The 20,444-nt window shown below is 40.4% G+C and overlaps 1 protein-coding gene across 1 annotated transcript in view; it reads left to right on the forward strand.

The window, feature by feature from the left end:
* The first annotated feature begins 19,399 nt into the window (after positions 1 to 19,399).
* Positions 19,400 to 20,444, forward strand: part of METAP1 (methionyl aminopeptidase 1) — a 47,215-nt gene continuing 46,170 nt past the window's right edge. Inside the window, exon 1 of the mRNA XM_020901644.2 lies at positions 19,400 to 19,593. Within this exon, the coding sequence (XP_020757303.1) occupies positions 19,480 to 19,593 (114 nt within the window). The 5' untranslated portion in view covers positions 19,400 to 19,479. The remainder of the gene's footprint in view (positions 19,594 to 20,444) is intronic.

Raw genomic sequence — 20,444 nt, forward strand, 5'->3', positions numbered from 1 at the left:
TATGCAAACAGAGTAACTTGGAAAGCACTGATAGGAAAGGACCTTTTTGCTAAGAAAGGAAGCAACAGAAATCTGTAAGCTCATTTCATGTGAGTGAGTTTCCCACTGAGTACTGCAAAATGGCAGCTGTAGAGGGCCCCCAAAGAAGCTTGGGTGAGCTATCAGAGAAGAAGCGGCTATAAACCTGTAAAACAAATAGATGCCTGTCTTTCATTTCCACACTGGTTTGCTGTAGTAGTTGTTTTTCCAGCCATCTATTAGAAGGCAGAATAAACCATTCTGGGTAATTTGAGCCCAAATGGAAAGATATTAAGAATTATACTTTGCTTCTTTTCTGGGCTTCTCTCTTTGCTAAGAGGGTTGCTGTGAACATAAACAGAATATAAAAGGCTCTTTTCTTGCCTGTAAATGTTATGTTCCTTGGTAATGAAGTTTCCATCTTTTAGATCCTGCTAGCCTGTAGATGATGCATTATTTTCACAATTCATATGAGAAATTAAGTTCAGAATCTGCAATGTGGCATTTGTGTTAATGTATATTTCAAATGTTCCACAACTTATGGATAGTTGTCTAATTCTATTTTTTTGAAACATTTTTAATTTTGTATTAGGGTATAGCCAATTAACAATGTGACAGTTGTCTAATTCCAATTACTCAAAGATTTCACTTCTTTTAAATTTATCTCAAGCACTGAAAACAGAAAACCAGAATAATGCTTATTTTACACCACATTTCTAAATCCACTTAAAAAAATCACTTCTGGTTCAACTTGTATAAATCAATCTTAGAACAGTCTTGCAACACATTGTAGAATATGTCAGCAGAGATAAACTCAAGCAACTCTTCAGTATCTCTTGCTGCCTCAAAGAGTTAGCAGATGATACCATTTGCCATTTTAATTTGTTGAACAGTATTGAGGGAGACCAGACTGTAACGTGGAACACGTATTTCAAATTAAACTCTGTAGTACTTGGTTGATATTTATCTAAGGCACTGCATTTTAGAGTTGTAGTAGCACAGAATTTGAATCAATTAATTTTGAGGCTGAATTGTAAGTGAAACACGTTTTCTATGAAATGTAGAGAATATGACCTAGGGGTTTGTTAAGTTTGTGAGTCCAGGATTCTTTCTCAAACACTGTTTTCAAGAAATGCATGTTGAAAACTCTCCATCTTTAGAACTGAACTTAAAACCAGGACTTGTAATGAATTAAAAAGAAATATGATATTTTGAACAAATAATGTGGACTTCATATTAATTAGTATTATAAATAGCATAGTGTGTAAGTTAAAGAAATAATGTTTCTTCTTTTTAAAATGATGTTTCCCCATCTTCGTTATTTTAAGAACATACACATTCATTAGGCATAATGGAAAATATAGAAAAGTATATATATATATATATATATATATAAAAACATTTGTCACTGTTCCACCATCCTAAGGTAAGTATTGTCCATATTTGGATAAGTTACTTCCATACAGAAACATACTTTTATACGCTTCTGTTTTGAGTTGTATTTGTTTCTAGACAATTTTTAAAAATTGTATCCTTTTCAGTTAACATAGTGTAATAGCATTTATCTATGTTAATACATATCTTGACAAATTTAAAGGGCTGCACAATTTTCTATTAGATGTAGATTCTAAAATTTATTTATCTATTACCAAACCATTAGGTATTTAGGTTAATCTGAACTTTATCATTAAGTATGCTACTGTGAATATCCTTCTTAATAGAAAACATTCTTTTTAAAAAAAAATTATTTGGCTGAGCCAGGTCTTAGTTGCAGCACATGTGCTCTTTAGTTGCAGCATGTGGGATCTAGTTCCCTGACCAGGACTGAACCCCAGGTCTCCTGCATTTGGAGTGTGGAGTCTTAGGCACTGGACTACCAGGGAAGTCCCAAGAAAATATTCTAAATTTTTAATTTTACATTATTTATTTAGGCTTTCTTCTCAGAAGAGAAATCAGATTTAAAGATCTTTTATAAAAAGGCCCCCACCATCAGAAATCTATGAGAATGCTGTTTCATGACTCTTACCAACACTGACTAGTACTGTACATATGACTTCCTGTTAAGCATGGCAGAATAATCATTTATTTTTTCTTCTACGCAAGGCTTCCTTAAAGGGGCAGTAAAAGAATAAAATACATATTAAAACCCACAAGGTCAAAGAAAATGGGAATGGAAACATGAGATTTGGACAAGAGGAAGTTGTGAGTCCAGGACTGACTGGGAGAATAAAGTGAAAATATGCACACTCATTCCTGGGGGTTGAGGCAGTCAGATAAACACACCTCCTTGGCAGGAGACAGGAGAAATATTTCCTTGAATGATTTGAGATCAGGAGAAAAAACCACCAAACAATGATATTTGGAGTTCCCAGCATTCAGACAGAAAGTTGGAGAATAGAATGAATAGAAAATATTTTTTAAAATATTAAAAATTCTTAATGAAAATATTAAGAATCATATGGGACACTGATAAGAAACAATATATATATCTATATATAACTGAAATTTACTTTTAACATATGTGAAATGAGAGATATTGACTAAGAATTATCAAAATCCAACAAGAGATATCAAGCCATCAAGCCAATAAACTCTAGACTTAGCAGGATAAATACAAAGAAAATCACCTCTGGGACATTATAACAAAGCTAATGAAAACCGAAGACAAAGAGGGAAATCTTAAAAGCATTTACAGGGGAAAAATGACTTTCCAAAGAATAACAATGAGTATCCCCACTAGTTCCAGGGCATTTTCACCAATTAAAAAGAAACCCTCAGTCATTCCCCATTCTCTCTTTTCCTTGTCCCCAGGAAACTACTAGTGTAATTTCTATTTCTATGACTTTGCCTATTTTGGACATTTCATACAAATGAAATTATGCAATATGTGGCTTTTTGTGTTTGACTTCTTTCACTTAGCATAATACTTTTCAGGCTCACCCATGTTGTAACGTACTTCATTCTTTTTATGGTCGAATACTATTCCATTATACAGATACAATACAATAAAAAATTCATTAAGCAGTAGATGGACATTTGTGTGGTTTTCAACTTTTTGGAAAATAAATGCATGGGTTTATTTCTGGACTCTCAATTCTGTTTCACTCATTTACATATCTGTGTATAAACCATTACCACACAGTTCTTTATTTTTCTTGAAAACAGTTATCTATCCTCGATATTTGATTCTTGCTGGAACCTTCAGGGTTACAAACTGTTGTTTGTCTGGGTTTGTCAGGGTTTGTCAGGGTTACAAACTGTGTTGTCTGTTGTTTACTGATCTAACCTGAGATTCTATAATAATGCTTACGATATGGTAGCATAGCTCAATAAACACATGATAAAGTTGAATTTGGACTTAGTCTTCTGTTTGAAATAATTCTAAACAGAATTTTAGAAAACCTCTCAGAGGTTTCCTAAATATCCAATTTTATTTCTTTCAATTATTCTTCAGCTAATTTTATTACTTTTAATTTTTTGCTTTTGTTCTTTTCTTCATACATAATTTTATTTATTTATGTATGGCTGTGCTGGATCTTCACTGCTGCTTGGGCTTTCGTCCGGCTGCGCTGAGCGGTGGTTCTGTCTGTTGCAGTGAGAACCCGGCAGTGGCTGCGGCCGTGCGGAGCACAGGCGCTGGGGCACACAGGCCCGGCAGCTGCGGTGCATGGATGGGCTCGGCAGGTGCGGCTCCTGGGCTGCGGAGTTCAGGCTCGGCGGGTGCGGCTCCTGGGCTGCGGAGTTCAGGCTCGGCAGGTGCGGCGCTGGGGTTAGTTGCCCTGCAGCATGTGGGATCTTCCCAGACCAGGGATTGAACCTGTATCTTCTGCTTTGACAAGTGGGTTCTTTACCACTGAGCCAACAGGGAAGCCCTACATTTGTTCTTAATTCACCATTTTTCAATTTATCTTTCCCCAAATTTCTACCTAATTTTCCTAAGATTACTTATTCAATCATTCCTCACCTTTATATTGATTTGTACACAGGGTTGCAAAGAGCTGGACATGACTGAAGTGACTTAGCGCATATATATCACACATCATATGTGAGTAAATCCTCTTCTACAGGAGGGGCTTCCCTCATAGTTCAGTTGGTAAAGAATCCACCTGCAATGCAGGAGACCCTGGTTAGATTCCTGGGTTGGGAAGATCCCCCGGAGAAGAGAAAGGCTACCCACTCCAGTATTGTGGCCTGGAGAATTCGAGGGACTATATAGCCCACGGGGTTGCAAAGAGTTGAACACAACTGAGCAACTTTCACTTCACTTTTTCCTGGAGAAAGAAATGGCAGCCCACTCCAGTATCCTTGCCTACAGAACCCCATGGACAGAGGAGCCTGGCAGGCTACAGTCAATGGGGTCTCAAGAGTAGGACACAACTTAGCGACTAAACCACTACCATAGAAGGGAGGCAAGGAGAAACTAACTATAAAGGAGATTCAGAATTTGAATTCAGATATTCTTATTTTTTGGACTCTATCATTCTGCTTTCTAGACCACTTTGTCCTTTGGGACTATATTATTGATTTTAAACTGGTACCATATATAGCTTTACATATGGTAAAATTAGACTTCTCTTTTAATTATTACTTCCCTCCCATAATTTTGTGACTATCTTTTACTGTTATTAAAAATAAATAAAATTAAAAATCATTTCAACAATTAACAAAACAATAATAACGTATCTCACTGATTTTAACTGTTAATTATAACTAACCTATATACTAACTTGGGATGAACTGAATCAGAAAAAATGTTTGTACACCTGGAACTAGCATGAAATTGTAAGAAGTCAACCATACTTCAATTTTAAAAATGTTTGTTTCCCTATATATAAATATTGCCTTTATATTTATTTAAGTCTTTCAATGAAGTTTTCTAAATTTCTTCTTGATATTAATACATTTTGTGACAAGCTACTTGCTAGTATTTTTTAAAATTGGTTTTATAAAAGAAATTTTTTTAATATTTTCTAGTTTGTGATCTCTAGTAGATGTTATTTATCAAATGAGAAAATAATTCTAAGTATTTACAAATATTTATCAAATAATATTTACTATGTCTATTTAAAATATAGCTTTAAGTGTGTATCTTATTTAAAATATTTTAAGAGCCTCTGTATTTATGTACACAGTAAGTGTGGGAATTTTTCCCCCATCATGATTCCACATACATGTTGGTAAATCAAGACCAACAGAAGTTTTGTTATTCATACAAACAATTTGATCAAAACATTTATTAAAATGCATTGAGTGCCTTATAATTTAATAAGAAGGAAAAGATGTCATTGCTTAGAATCTTAAACAGCCTGTTAAAATCTGGTTATTTAAAAATTGAAAAAAAAAAGAAAAAAAAAAGGAAAAAAAAAGAAAAAAAAATTGAAAAAGAATATTGCAGAAAAGCTATCTATGGCAACACAGTAAAGGAAATACTGGCTTCTAGAGAGGTTTTTAGCAAAATATGCTAATTCTATTTCATTTCATGAATAAAAATCATTATAGGAGATATAATTTACAATATCTGTTGTCTGATGAACACATACATACTATACAGAAGGACACAGGGATAAGTTTTATGTCATTCATGGCTGAAATATGCATTTGTGTAATCCTGTTCTATTAGTTTGCTACTCTATGTACACAGTCACATAAACCTAAACAAGTGTTTACAATGCTAATATTAATTGTAAAAACCACTTTCTGGTAGAATTAAAATATGTACATGTTAAAATTAAAGCATTTTAACTAAGCTCAAGCTAACTCCTCAAAACAGGTAAGGCAATTTTTCCAATACCTGTAGGTCAAGCACTGGCCCTGACTGTAATTAAAAAAAAAAAAGTTTATCATACTATGCATTAGAAAAGTTAACTAGCAAAGCTACAGTAATCAAAACAGTACGGCACAGGGACAAAAACAGACACTCAGAGCAATGTAACAGGACAGAAAGCCCAGGCAGAAACCCCACAAACTTACAGATAACCGACAACAAAGGAGGCAAGAATATACAATGGGAAAAAACCAGTTTCTTCAGTCAGCAGTGCTGGGAAAACTGGACAGCTACATAGAAAAGAATGAGATTAGAACATTTTCTAACATCATATAGAAAAATACCGTTAAAATGGATTAAGGACCTAAATGTAAGACAGGATATTAGAAAACTCCTAGAGAAAAACATAGGCAGAACACTCTTTGACATAAATTGCAGCAATATTTCTTTTGATCTGTCTCCTAGAGTAATGGAAATAAAAGCAAAAAGACACAAATGAGAGCTAAATAAACGTAAAAGCTTTTGCACAGCAAAAGAAACCATAAGCCAAACAAAAGACAACTTATGGACTGGGAGAAATTATTTGCAAACAATAAAACTTACAAGGGGCTAATTTCCAAAATACACAAGCAGCTCACAGAGCTCAGTTTCAACAACAAACAAACAAACAAATAACCCAATCAAAAAACGGGCAGAATACCTAAACAGACATTTTTCCAAAGAGGAAATTCAGATGGTCAACAAGCACATGAAAAGATGTTCAACATCTCTAAACATTAGGGAAATGGAAGTCAAAACCACAATGAGGGGCTTCCCTGGTGGTCAAGTGGTTAAGAATTTGCCTGCCAATGCAGGGGACATTGGTTCTATCTCTGGCCTGGGAAGACTCCATATTCCGCAGAGCAACTAAGCCTGTGCATCACAGGGTTTGAGCTCTAGAGCCCATGCTCCCCAACAAGAGAATCCACCACAATAAGAAGCCCATGCATCATAACGAAGAGTAGCCCCTATTCACTGCAACGAGAGAAAGCCTGCATGCAGTAATGAAGACCCAGTGCAGTTGAAAATAAATAAATAAGAAAAATTAAAAATACCCCACAATGCAATATCACCTCACATCTGGAAGAATGGCCATCCATCATCAAAAAGTCTGCAAACAATATGCTGGCGAGGGTGTGGACAAAAGGGAATGCTTGTATATAATTAATGGGATTGTACATTGGTGCAGCCACTAGGGAGAACAGTATGGAGGTTTCTTTAAAAAACTATAAGCAGATTTACCGTATGGACCAGCAATCCCATTCCTGGCATAGATTCCAAAAAAGATGAAAACTCTAATTTGAAAAGATACAAGCAACCCAGTATTCAATAGTGGCACTATTTACAATTGCAAAGACATGGAAGCAACCTATAAATGTCCATCTACAGATGAAAGGATAAAGAAGATATGACAAACATCACCCTCCCCAACACACAATGGAATCCCATGCACCCATAAAAATAATGAAACAATGCCATTTGCTGCAACATGGATGGACCTACAGATTGTCATACTAAGTGAAGTAAGTCAGAGAAAGGCAAACAAATGATATCACTTATATGTGGAATCTAAAAAAGTGATACAAATGAACTTATTTACCAAACAGACTCATAGACATAGAAACCAAACTTATGGTTATGAAAGTGGTAGGGAGAGGGGTAAACTAGAAGCTTGGAATGAACAGATATACATTACTACCTGTAAAATAGATTTTAAAACAGGACCTACTGTATAGCACATGGAACTATATTCAATACCCTGTAATAACTTATAATGAAAAAGAATAAATATATGTATATTTGAATCACTTTGCTGTGTACCTGAATGAATGCAACATTGTAAATTAACTATTGTAGTTTTTGTTGTTGTTGTTTAGTCACTAAGCCATGTCCAACTCTTTTACAACCCCTGAGACTCATAAACTAGCCTCCTCTGTCCATGGGATTTCCCAGGCAAAAATACTGGAATGGGTTGCCATTTCCTTCTCCAGGGGGATCTTCCTGACCCAGGGATCGAACCTGCATCTCCTGCATCAGCAGGTGAATTCTTTACCACTGAGCCACCAGGGAGGCCCCCAAATCAACTATACTTCAAGTAAAAAGAAAATGTCATTACTGAGATGCTGATAAACAAAAGTGCATCCTTAGCTGTATTCACATGTGTATACTTCATTTCTTCATGTGTTTATTCTTCAGATATTGTGAAAGTCATAGTAATGATTGGTAGGATGCTAATCAAACTCATTTTCTCTTATGTTGAGGCTACAGATAAACTATGTTTTTTAGCATCCCTTGTATGTGGCCGGGGACTGATTTCTGGCCAGTGGAATGCACTAGAGTGAACTACACCACTCCCATGGTGACCTGTGGAATCTTGTGCATAGGAGAGTTCTCGTGGCAGCCTATTCTCAGGTAAGGCTTCCAAGGATCCAGGATGTGGTATACATAAAAGACTCATCTGGGATCTGAGATCAGATTGACTGAGAAAGCAGGGCTTCCCCAACTGATCTATAATTGACTCTGACATAGGGAGATATAAACGCTTGATTTTCTTAAGTCACTGAGTGTTTTGGGATTGTCTATTACAGCAGTTAGCCTTCCCTGACTAATGCTAATGCCACTCCTATACTGTGCCAGCCCCTATTCTGGGTACTAGGGATATAATAGGAAATAGACAAGAGAGACAAGGTTCCTGCTCTCACAGGATATGTCATATATAGAAGGGAGGCAGGCATAAGCAGTGATCATTTGCACTCATATGGCACTTTATGGTTTACAAAATGATTTCACAGGTACAAATTCATTTGATTTTCTTAACAACATTCTACAGATGAGGAGACAAAAGCTGAAAGATCTGAAGTGCGTTGCACAAGACAAAGGGTTTGGAACTAGACACATGGATCAGTTTTCTGACTCCCAAGCCATTGTTTATACCATGATGCTTCTGAGCTATAAAAACATGACAGAGCAAGCAAAGTGTTAGTCCTTGTCATAAACTTCTGTTATTCCATTTCAATGAAAACGTATATGATGCAGAAGCAGAAGAATCTTTGTGGCAGCACTGCAGGAGAGGTAGTGGAGGGATGCGACTGGGGGGGGGGTAACTGAGGACCTCAACTGTATTGGCCAGCATTTCAGTTCTTAAGAAACTTGGTGGTTGCTGTTGTCTAGTTGCTAAGTCATGTCTGACCATTTTGCAATCCCTTCTCAATCTGCCCTCTACCCTTTGGGGTGGACTTGTATGGTTCACCATAGATGACAGGCTCCTTATCACTGTTTTAAAGGACTGAAGGGAAGGAAGAGAATGAGGTCCTAGATTCCTGATTTTGGGGTGGTTTTGGGCTGGGTATGTCTCTTAACCAAAAGTCGTAACTCCAGCTAGGAGGCCTTCTCCTTCCAGCTCACTCTGGATTTTGGCATTTGCATTTATTGCGTCGAGTACTGGAAATATCCAGTAAGTTAGCATGCAGGAATCTGCTGAATCCTGAACATTAGCTTCCATGCTGTGGGCCCATGAAGGGGAGCAGACAGAAACAAAAAACTAAACTTTGGTGAATGTTAATAAACTTCTCAGTTTTGGCTACAAATATTTCTTCAGCAGACACAAAGCATTCTTTAGCATCCATCAATAAATATGCTACTCTGGTAAGAGAAAATGAAATTGATCCATTTTCCACTGCATCTGAATACCAATACTTCTGGCTTTGATTTTCTAGGACAGTTGCAATTTACTGCCCTGTCCTCTTACTCCTTCAGATTGAGAAATGTAAATATTTTCCCATTGTTAACTCTCAGTTATTGTACCATTTCTTTTGGTTTTCCAAGGCCCTGTCCAATCCTTAGTATATAGTCCATTTTTTTTTTTTTGGCCACAGTATGAGACATGTAGAACTTCCCTGAACAGGGGTAGAACCTGTGCCCCCTGCAGTGGAAGCATGGAGACCTAACCACTGCACCACCAGGAAGTCCCTAGTCCTTTTATCAAATTCTTTTCTTTTCTCAAATCATCGAGCTTGAGAGTATCATCTGCTTCTTTCTGGGTTCTGATAAAATCAGTGTTCTCCCTTCCACCCCCGACTCCCTTTCAATTACCACACACACATACCTTTTTTCTCTCTTGAACATTTGAGATAATTCATAGTTACATTACATAAACTTAAGGAGGAAAAATACCAACTAAGCACTTATAATACATCAAGAATTGTGATAAGGTTAAGGGTTGGGAATAGAAAAAAAATAAGATATAAATCCTCCTGTCACAAGGAAGTTACAGACTAGTAGGAGAGACAGGTGAAAGAGTAAAGGTAATGGATACAGTGGTTAACAGCATGGGATTTGTAGTGAGACAGACTTGAACTCAAGGCCAGGCTCAGCCACCTACTGTTTAGGTGAACTTGGGCAAAAAATGGGATTAGTACTAGGACCTGGGCTTTCAAATCCCAAAGAAAGGCAATGCCAAAGAATGTTCAAACTACCATACAATTGAGCTCATTTCACATGCTAGAAAGGTAATGCTCAAAATCCTTTAAGCTAGGCTTCAACAGTACATGAACTAAGAATTTCCAGATGTACAAACTGGATTTAGAAAAGGCAAAGGGACCAGAGATCAAATTGCCAACATTCATTGGATCATAGAAAAAGCAAGGGAATTCCAGAAATACATCTATTTCTGCTTCACTGACTAAGGTAAAGCCTTTAACTGTGTGGATTGCAATTCTTAAAGAGATGGGAATACCAGGCCTGTATCCTGAGAAACCTGCATGCAGGTCAAGAAGAAACAGTTAGAACCAGACATGGAACAACAGACTGGTTCAAAACTGGGAAAGGAGGATGTCAAGCCTGTATATTGTCACCCTGCTGATTTAACTTATATGCAGAGTACATCATGCAAAATGATGAGCTGGATGAAGCACAAAGCTAGAATCAATATTGGCGGGAGAAACATTAATAACTTCAGATATGCAGATGACACCATCCCAATGGCAGGAACTGAAGAGGAACTAAAGAGCCTCTTGATAAAGGTGAAAGAGGAGAATGAAAAAGCTGGCTTAAAACTTCAACTTTCCAAAGACTAATATTATGGCATCCGGTCCCATCACTTCATGGCATATAGATGGGGAAAAAATGGAAACCATGACAGACTTTATTTTCTTGGGCTTCAAAATCACTGCAGATGGTGACTGCAGCTATGAAATTAAAAGACACTTGCTCCTTGTAAGAAAAGCTATGACAAACTTAGCTTATTAAAAAGCAGAGACATTACTTTGCTGACAAAGGTCTGTATAGTCAAAGCTATGGTTTTTCCAGTAGTCATGTAAGAGTTGGACCATAAAGAAGGCTGAGTGCTGAAGAATTGATGCTTTTGAACTGTGGTGCTGGAGAAGACTCTTGAGAGTCCCTTGGACTGCAAGATCCAATCAGTCCATCCTAAAGGAAATCAACCCTGACTATTTTTGGAAGGATTGATGCTGAAGCTAAAGCTCCAATACTTTGGCCACCTGATGTGAAGAGCCAACTCATTGGAAAAGACCCTGATGCTGAGAAAGATTGAGGGCAAGAGGAGAAGGGGGCGACAGAGAAGAAAACGGTTGAATGGCACCACTGACTCAATGGACATGAGTTTGAGCAAACTCTGGGAGATGGTGAAGGACAGAGAAGCCTGGTGTGCTAGAGCGCATGGGGTGGCAGAGTGGGGCGTGACCGAGTGACTGAACAACAACTAGAACCTACCTCACAGAGTCCTTGTGAGGATCAAAAGTAACTGCATTAGCATCTTACTTATACTTACGTAGCAGTACTGACATACATATGACCATATCTTATCATATAGTACGTTCTTAATAAATGTTACCTGAAACTATTAATTGCAATAGTAACACCTTGTACCCGGCTGAGAGGGAGCACTATGGAAGGCACTGGTGAAGCAGAGCTGCACGTGTTTGCCGCTCAGCCGGGTCCTCCTCTTTCCTACCCTATGGACTCTGGCCCGCCAGGTTCCTCTGTCCATGGGATTACCCAGGCAAGAATACTAGAGGGGATTGTCATTCCCTTCTCCAGGGGATCTTCCCGACCCAGGAATCAAACCTGGGTCTCCTGTATTACAGGCAGATTCTTTAACGTCTGAGCCACCAGGAAAGTCCATAGAATACTGGAGTGGGTTGACATGCTCTCCTCCGGCGGATCTTCTGGACCCAGGGATTGAACCTGTGTCTCTTACATCTACCTGCATTGGCAGGCAGGTTCTTTACCACTAGCGCCACCTGGGAAGCCCCAGAGTTGCATGAAGTAAAAGTGAAAGTATCAGTTGCTCAGTCATGTCCAACTCTTTTCAACCCCGTGGACTGTAGCCTGCCAGGCTTCTCAGTCCCTAGGATTCTCCAGGTCAGAATACTGAGTAGGTAGCCATTCCCTTCTCTAGGGGATCTTTCGAACCTAGGGATCTAACCTGGGTCTCCTGCATTGCAGGCATTCTTTACTGTCTGAGCCACAGGGAAGTCAGAATTGCAAGGGTCAACACAAATTTAATGGGTGAAGTGATACCTGAATTGGATCTCAAAGAAATAGTAATTTCACCAAGAGATCAAATAGGGATCAAATACAACCAATTTCTATTATAGCAAAAACATTTTTTTTCTTTTGGTCCAAGATTCAATCCAGTTTCAAGTGTTGTATTTAATTGCTACGTCTCTTTAGATCTGGAATAGTTCCTCAAATCTTTCCCTATTGGGACACTGAGATTTTGAAGAGTATAGGTCAACTATATTATAGACTGTCTTCTGTTTGATTTGTCTGATGTTTCCTCATCATTAGAGTCAACTATACATTTTTGGCAGGAACACCACAAAAAATATACTGTGCTCTTGGTGCTTCATATTAGGAGATGCACAAAGTTGATTTGTCCTATTGCTGGTGATTTTAATTTTGATAATATAGTTAGGAAAGCATCTGCAAGGTTTCTCAGCGGTGAAGTTCCTATTTTGCCTTTTTAGATGGTATATATTTTGTAGGGAGTTACACTGAGGTTATCTAACTATTCTGTTCCTTAACAAATTTTCTCCCAATCATTTTAGCACTTGCCTGAGTAAAGTATTATTATGCATGCACCTGTGCTAACTCGCTTTAGTCATGTCCAACTCTTTGTGAGCCCACCAGGCTCCTCTGTCCTTGGGATTCTCCAGGCAAGAATACTGCAGTGGGTTGCTGTGCTCTCCTCCAGGGGATCTTTCTGACCCAGGGATCGAACCAGTGTCTCCTGCTTGTCGGCGGATTCTTTACCGTTGAGCCACTGGGAAGCCCAAGTATTACTATGAAAGTGAAAGTCCCTCAGTAGTGTTGGACTCTTTGGATCCCACAGACTATACAGTCCATGGAATTCTCCAGGCCAGAATACGGGAGTGGGGAGCCTTTCCCTTCTCCAGGGGATCTTCCCAACCCAGGGGTCGAATCCAGGTCTCCCTTATTGCAGGCAGATTCTTTACCAGCTGAGCCACAAGGGAAGCCCAAGTATTAGTATAATGGTCCACCAAAAGGTGATTTTCTAACAACTTCATTTCTTCCACATTTATTATCTGACATTGTTATAAGGAAGTGCTTACCTTTGTTTCTCATTTGTGTGTTTTTATCAGTATGTGTTCGTGGATGAACATTTTTTAAAATGGTTTATAATCTGATATTATCATTATTTATTCTAATGCTCAGATTATCTCCAGTTTGGCCAGTGGGAGCTCCTTCAAATTGCCTACAATGTGCTTTTTATACTCTCCATCATTTTTGAGCTTTACTTTATATTTTGGTACAATGGGACTTTACAGATTTATCTTGTACTTCCCCTGCTCCTGTAATGTGCCAGTTCTCCAAGAAGCTCTGATTCCTTTTAGTGGGTAATAGTTTTTAGAAACCAAGATCTGGAAATTAGGTGTGTTCATTGCTACTGGGTCCTCTTAGTGGGTGAAGTGTTACCTAAACATATACACATACAACTGTATTATTTATCTAAAGTTTGAGTTCACACTGATCCTTCTATTTCCAGTATAATCCTACATGATTCATTCTAGCCTTCAGCCTTCCCATATTTTAAACTTTCTGCTTAGACAGTGAAAATTTGGCTCTCAATACCCTTAGTTACTTATTTTCTCATTTTCCTTTTATGTACCAAGCTCCTGATCCTTGATTATCTCCTTTGCTTTAGCCTGGTGTTCCCACAGATCCCCTTAGCTCTGACTGTTTCACTGGCCCCAATTCTTCGAGCTCTGGTTACCTCTTGGATCTTGGCTCCAGCTCCACAGGCCCCATATTAGCTAAGGATGTTAAGCACGGGAAAGGCATGATCAGATTTGTCTCTTAGAACAATCAGTTTGATGGCAGGGATTAGATTCAATGGAATTAGAGGTCGTTAAGAGGCTACCGTAAAGCTTAGGCTTAAAATGGCCTAAACTAAAAATGCAGCCAAAGAATAGAGAGAATACAGAAAACAAATATTTAGAAGATAAAACCTATAGGATTGAGTAATTGATTTGATGTTGGAGCATGGGGAAGAAGAGAGAGCCCAATTTCGTTTTTGGCTGTACCACATGGCTTGCAACATCTCAGTTCTCTGACCAGGGACGGAACTCAGGCCATGGCAGTCAAAGTGCTGAATCCTAAACATTGGACCACGAGCGAAGTCCTGAGACAGTCTAATTTTTAACTTTGGAGATAACAGCAGAAAGGATGTCACTAAACAGAACAGCGAATTCAGGAAGAAAAGGTGGTGACAAAAGTGCCCAATAGAGGACAATTGTTTCTTTTTGATCATATTGAATATAAACTGTCTGTGGACACTTGAAGCAGAGTAGCTAGCTGGAGATGGCTTCGGGCATGTGCTTAGACATTACCTGAAAAATGCTTTTCTGTGTGTAAAAATTCAGAGAAACAAGTCCCTCTAGGGCCAAAGGACTCTGAGAAACACCAAATTGTTATCTGAGACTCTGCAGTCCATTCTTTTGGCTATAAGTAGGCTACCTGAACTTTGCCCACAGGAATTAAAACAGAAATTGATGTCCAATAGGGACTTTGAGTTAAAAATATCAGAACGAAGAAAAGAATAAAGTAGGCTATATCTGGCATAATTTCATAAAAATCGGTTTTGTTACTTTTCCACAATTAAACAAAAGCATAAAATTGATTGTCTTAAGAACAGCCAGAATGGTGGTCAAGGAAGTTTATGTCACTCAATAGCTTGTCTTATGGGGGTGAAGGGGACCAAAGAGAAACTTATAGCAGGGCTAACTAATATTGATGATAACTATAACTTACCTGTCTCTTAAGCACTTAAAAAGTCAATCTAAATTAATTATGACAGAACTCTAAAATGTAGGTACTTTAATTTGTATTTTTCTGATATGCAGAGTAAATCATGAGAAATGCTGGGCTGGAAGAAGCACAAGCTGGAATCAAGATTGCCTGGAGAAATATCAATAATCTCTGATATGCAGATGACACCACCCTTATGGCAGAAAGTGAAGAAGAACTAAAGAGCCTCTTGATGAAAGTGAAAGAGAGCTTAAAATTTGGCTTAAAACTCAAAATTTGGAAAGCTAAGATCATGGCATCTGATCCCATCATTTCATAGCAAATAGATGGGGAAACACAGTGAGAGACTTTATTATTAGGGCTCCAAAATCACTGCAGATGGTGACTGCAGCCATGAAATTAAAAGATGCTTGGTTCTTGGATGAAAAGCTATGACCAAGCTAGACAGCAGATTAAAAAGCAGAGACATTACTTTGCTGACAAAGGCCCATCTAGTCAAAGCCATGGTTTTTCCAGTAGTCATGTATGGATGGGAGAGCTGGACTACAAAGAAAGCTGGGCGCAGAAGAATTGATGCTTATGAACTGTGGTGTTAAGGAAGACTCTTGAGAGTCCCGTGAACTGCAAGGAGATCCAACCAGTTCATCCTAAAGGAAATCAGTCCTGGGCGTTCATTGGAAGGACTGATGCTGAAGTGGAAACTCCAATACATTGGCACCCGATGAGAAGAACCAACTTATTTGAACAGCCCCTGATGCTAGGGAAGATTGAAGGTGGGAGGAGAACGGGACGACAGAGGATGAGATGGTTGGATGGCGTCACTGACTCTATGGACATGAGTTTGAGTAAGCTCCGGGAATTGGTGACGGACAGGAAAACCTGACATGCTGCAGTCCATGGGGTTACAAAGAGTTGGACATGACTGACCGACTAAACTGAACAGTGCCTATCTTAATGCAACTTCTGTGCTCTTAATTGGCCTACAGTATGGCTTTCATAAAGATCAAGGAAGCAGCAGCCTCCAGAGGAGATGGCCAACAGGAGTTTCCAGCCTCCCGGTGCCTGAGAAGAACCCTGAGAGTCTTTTTCACTAGAATTTTCAGAAATTCCTATTCCTCTATCTGATTAGCTCAATCATGCACACAACCCATTAGAAGCCAGCAAACTGGAATTCCTCCAGAGTAGATGGACAAAGATGACAAGGGATCTAAACATATAATAAAATACAAGGGAATATGGTAAGAACTTACAAACCATAAGCACGATAGCACAAATACACAAAGAGCTATCATATAGAAAAGGAATGGGACTTCCGGTTTTCTATAAATCTAAGAATAATCCATGGCATAGTGCTATGTGAAAACGCTGAAAAAATATTCCATCAATAACAGCAAATGTATAAACATTTAATATGCATGTGGAAAAGGATTGAAGGTAACTAGGATAGATGAAATACTGATGAGTTTAGGTGATGGTATCGTGGCCAATTTGTGTCTTGACTTTTTTTTAGCATTGTTCTTGAAAAAAGAAATTTTAACAAATAAAAGCAAACATATAAAAATAGAAATAAAAAAGGTATAATCAGAGAAAAATGTTCAGCCTTACTATAATCTGATAACAAATAGATTTATCTATTTATCCCATTGAAAAACATTAAAAATAGGTAATACCTAGCACTAGTAAGGCCTCCAGAAATAAGATCTCTAATACAGTTCTGACCAGACTGTAAATTTTATACACTTTTTGAGGAAAAAACTAGCAAACTATGTAAAAAAGAATAAACAGCAGTGATGATCCTTTAATGCAGCAATTCTACATTTAAGAATATATCCTAAATAAATAAGGACTTATGTGAAGTTAGAACTAAAAAGATACAGAACTGTTGTTTATAATCTGTAATTAAAAATAATCTAAATGTCTATTATTAGTGAATTTGGCTCAGTAAATAACAGAATATCATACAGACCTCAAAATAATGTGGAAAAAGTACACATACATATTTATAAAATATACATATATATGCATTATGTTTAAGTTGCTCAGTCATGTCTGACTCTCTGCGATCCCATGGATTATACAGTCCATGGAATTCTCCAGGCCAGAATACTGGAGTGGGTAGCCTTTCCCTTCTCCAGGGGATCTTTCCAATCCAGGGATCCAACCCAGGTCTCTCACACTGCAGGTGGATTCTTTACCAGCTGAGCCACAAGGGAAGCTCAATATGCATTATATATATATATATTTTTCTGCACCACACAGCATATGGGATCTTAGCTCACCAAGCAGAGAGCAAATCTGTGGCCCCCTGCAGTGGAAGTGCAGAGTCCTAACCACTGGACCACAAGGGAATTTCCTGGAAAAAGTATATTTGATGGCAATATAGTTCACAACTTGAACAAAACAGGTAACTAAATACTCTGCATAGTATGATCCAGTTTTTGTTTAAAAATACTCTATATACATGTGCTATATGTGCATATTGTTTTTACTGTTGTTTAGTCACTAATTTGTGTCTGCCTCTTTTCGACCCCATGGACTATAGCCCACCAGGCTCCTCTGTTCATGGGATTTCCCAGGCAAGAATACTGGAGTGGGTTGCCATTTCCTTCTTCAGTGGATCTTTCTGACCCAGGGATTGAACCCACATCTTCTGTATTGGCAGGTGGATTCTTTACCTCTGAGACACCAAGAAAGCCTATATGTGCATATACATGTACATCTATGTATATACATATATTTGGTGCTTGATTTCTTTTTATGTATATATAACATTTTACAATTTATTATTTGACTTTATTAACTATTTATATGTACTTATATGACAAAACTATTAAAAATAAGTATGTGCTTTTCTCATTTATCAAATTTGGAAAGATTTTTAAAAATATTAATTAGGTAACAAAAAGTTCTCAGGACTTAGTTTGCAACGGAGCAGGATCCTATGGGGCCTTCCATGTGGCCTTTCCCTAAATCCTCTACTTTAGCTCCCCTCTGAAATACCCAGATAACAGTATTTAATGCACACTGCCTGAATTGTTTTACAGATGTGAAAACCGTTCACAGAATGGAAGATATTACTTGATAACCCTGAGCACAGAGCCCAGGCCTTCTGTCACCTAGGGCTGCAGTTTAGCTCACTTTCAGCCAATCAGAAAATTGTAAACCAGCTGACTGCACACCTTGCAACTCCCTCCATCCTTCACCGGGCTTTAAAAAAATGTGTTGCCAAAATTCTTCAGGGATCCAGGGATGGGGCGGGGCGGGCGGTGCGGTTTACAGCAAGTAGTCATCCATCTTCTTTCATAGTCCTACAACAAACCTTTCTTTGCTCCAAACGCCAATGTTTTGGTTTCTTTGCTCTCACTGTGCAGTTGGGCACGCGAACTTGCACTACCAAGTTGATGATCAGTAAATACTAGTCCCTCTCTCCTCGCTCGTGACAGAACCATACTCAAGAACAAATTAGAAAATGGCAGACCTGGGACATAGCCGAAAGAGACTTAGGTTTGCATTAGATGACCTCTAAAGCTTCTTTCAATTGTGACATTTCATGATCAACACAATCCTCCCCTATTTACCTCTTAAACAATCAACTGGTATAATACAAAAACTGTACTGAATATTCAGGAGTTGTGTCACGATCACTAGCCCGTACTTTGCCAATGGAGGGGGGAGTGGTGTGAAAAATAAGAGGGCACGAGGGAAAGCTGACACAAAACCCAGCACACTTCTTCATTAACAGTTCCCAGGCTTCCTTTCTTTGTGAATGAGCGGAGGTCCTTAGGCCTCAAAGCAGACACTATCTGCGAGAAACAGAACTTTAGAATGGAGTTACTTTCCTTTTCCAAGGAGCTGCCGGGTGGACCAACACAGAGGAGTGGAGTCCTTTCCAACGGCCTGAGCGTATGGCAGACGTTCAAGACCCTGGGATCCAGTCAGTAGGCGACAACTGGGGATTTCTCGTTAGGCACAGAGAGGGCCTTTCCTAGTCGGCCGAACCTGGCCTTCTCTGGGCGCCGGCTCGCTGCAGGTAGAAGCGCGACCGAGCGGAAGGGCCGAGGCGCAGGCCAGGTGCCCTTGCGGATACCACGTGCGCACTGGCGACCGAGAGGCTGGGGGCCTCGGGTGGGGGCGGGGCCAAGGCCACGGGGCGGGGCCAGCTGCGCGCGCGGGGCGGGGGCGGGGCGCGCAGCGTGCTCTGGGCAGGCCCCGCGCTCCTCCTCCTCCTCCCGCGTCCAGGCCCGGCGGTCCGAGCTCCTCCCCTGGTGCGGCCTCTCTCCCCTCCCCTGCCCTCCTTCTGCCCAACCGTTCCTCCCTCCCTCCTCCCCTTCTTCCTCGGTGAGGCGCTCCTCCAGTGGCCAGGCAGCATGGCGGCGGTGGAGACGCGTGTGTGCGAGACGGACGGTTGCAGCAGCGAGGCCAAGCTCCAGTGCCCCACCTGCATCAAGCTGGGCATCCAAGGCTCGTACTTCTGCTCGCAGGTAGACTCCCGCTTCCCCCGCGGCCCCGCCGCCGCCTCCCTCCCCTCTCCGCTTTGCCCTCGCGGCCGGTCGGGACACGCTCCTCCTCTTCCCCGGGCGGGCTCGCCGGCCGCTCTTCCTCCTCCGCCTAGTCTGCCGCGCCGCCGCCCCCTCTCGCCTCCGGGGGATCTGGGGCCGGCCGCCGGCCGCTTGGGACGCCCGCGGGGGTGGGGGCGCGGGCTCGCTGCCTTGTGGGCTGGGGGCGGAAGCGGACTTGCCCCCGGTCTCCTGACCGCCCTAGGGCGCCGCGTTTAGGAGCCAGTTCTCGATGCGCATCTCCCGAGCGGGCGGGGGCCGCCAGGTGTGCGGGCTACGCGGGACAGGTGGGATCGCCGGGGAAGGGGGCAGCCCGAGTCGCCGCAGCTGCAGCTCCCGGCGGGGCTCTGGTCTTGGTCGGTGGGGTTGCGGGGCCGGGTAGTCACTCTGGTCCTGCGGGACTGGGGGTCGGAAGAGACCGCTGGGCTTGGAGAAGGGTTACCTGGGACGGTGGGGGGGCGCCGAGAGGGGCAGTGCTAGCTCCAGCCCCACCCACCCCTGTCCCTAGGTTTTACTGCCGCACGTTGACACTTAAGCAACTTTGGAGTTGAGGATGGAGAGGGATCTGTGTAATTCATTCTTTTCCTTTGGCACTCAGAATTATTGATTTACAAAACCGTAAGAAAACAGTATGAGTCACCTCAGATTAACTGAACTTCCCACTGAGCGAAAAAGACAGTTCCATTAAGGATTATGCTTTAAGGCCGTTATTTTAACAAGTTTTGTGCAGTGGAGCGAAGCCAGCATTGAATGGTGTCCGGACTGAAACGCGTGCT

This window comes from Odocoileus virginianus, chromosome 21, assembly GCF_023699985.2.
Source record: "Odocoileus virginianus isolate 20LAN1187 ecotype Illinois chromosome 21, Ovbor_1.2, whole genome shotgun sequence".
Classification (NCBI taxonomy): domain Eukaryota; kingdom Metazoa; phylum Chordata; class Mammalia; order Artiodactyla; family Cervidae; genus Odocoileus; species Odocoileus virginianus.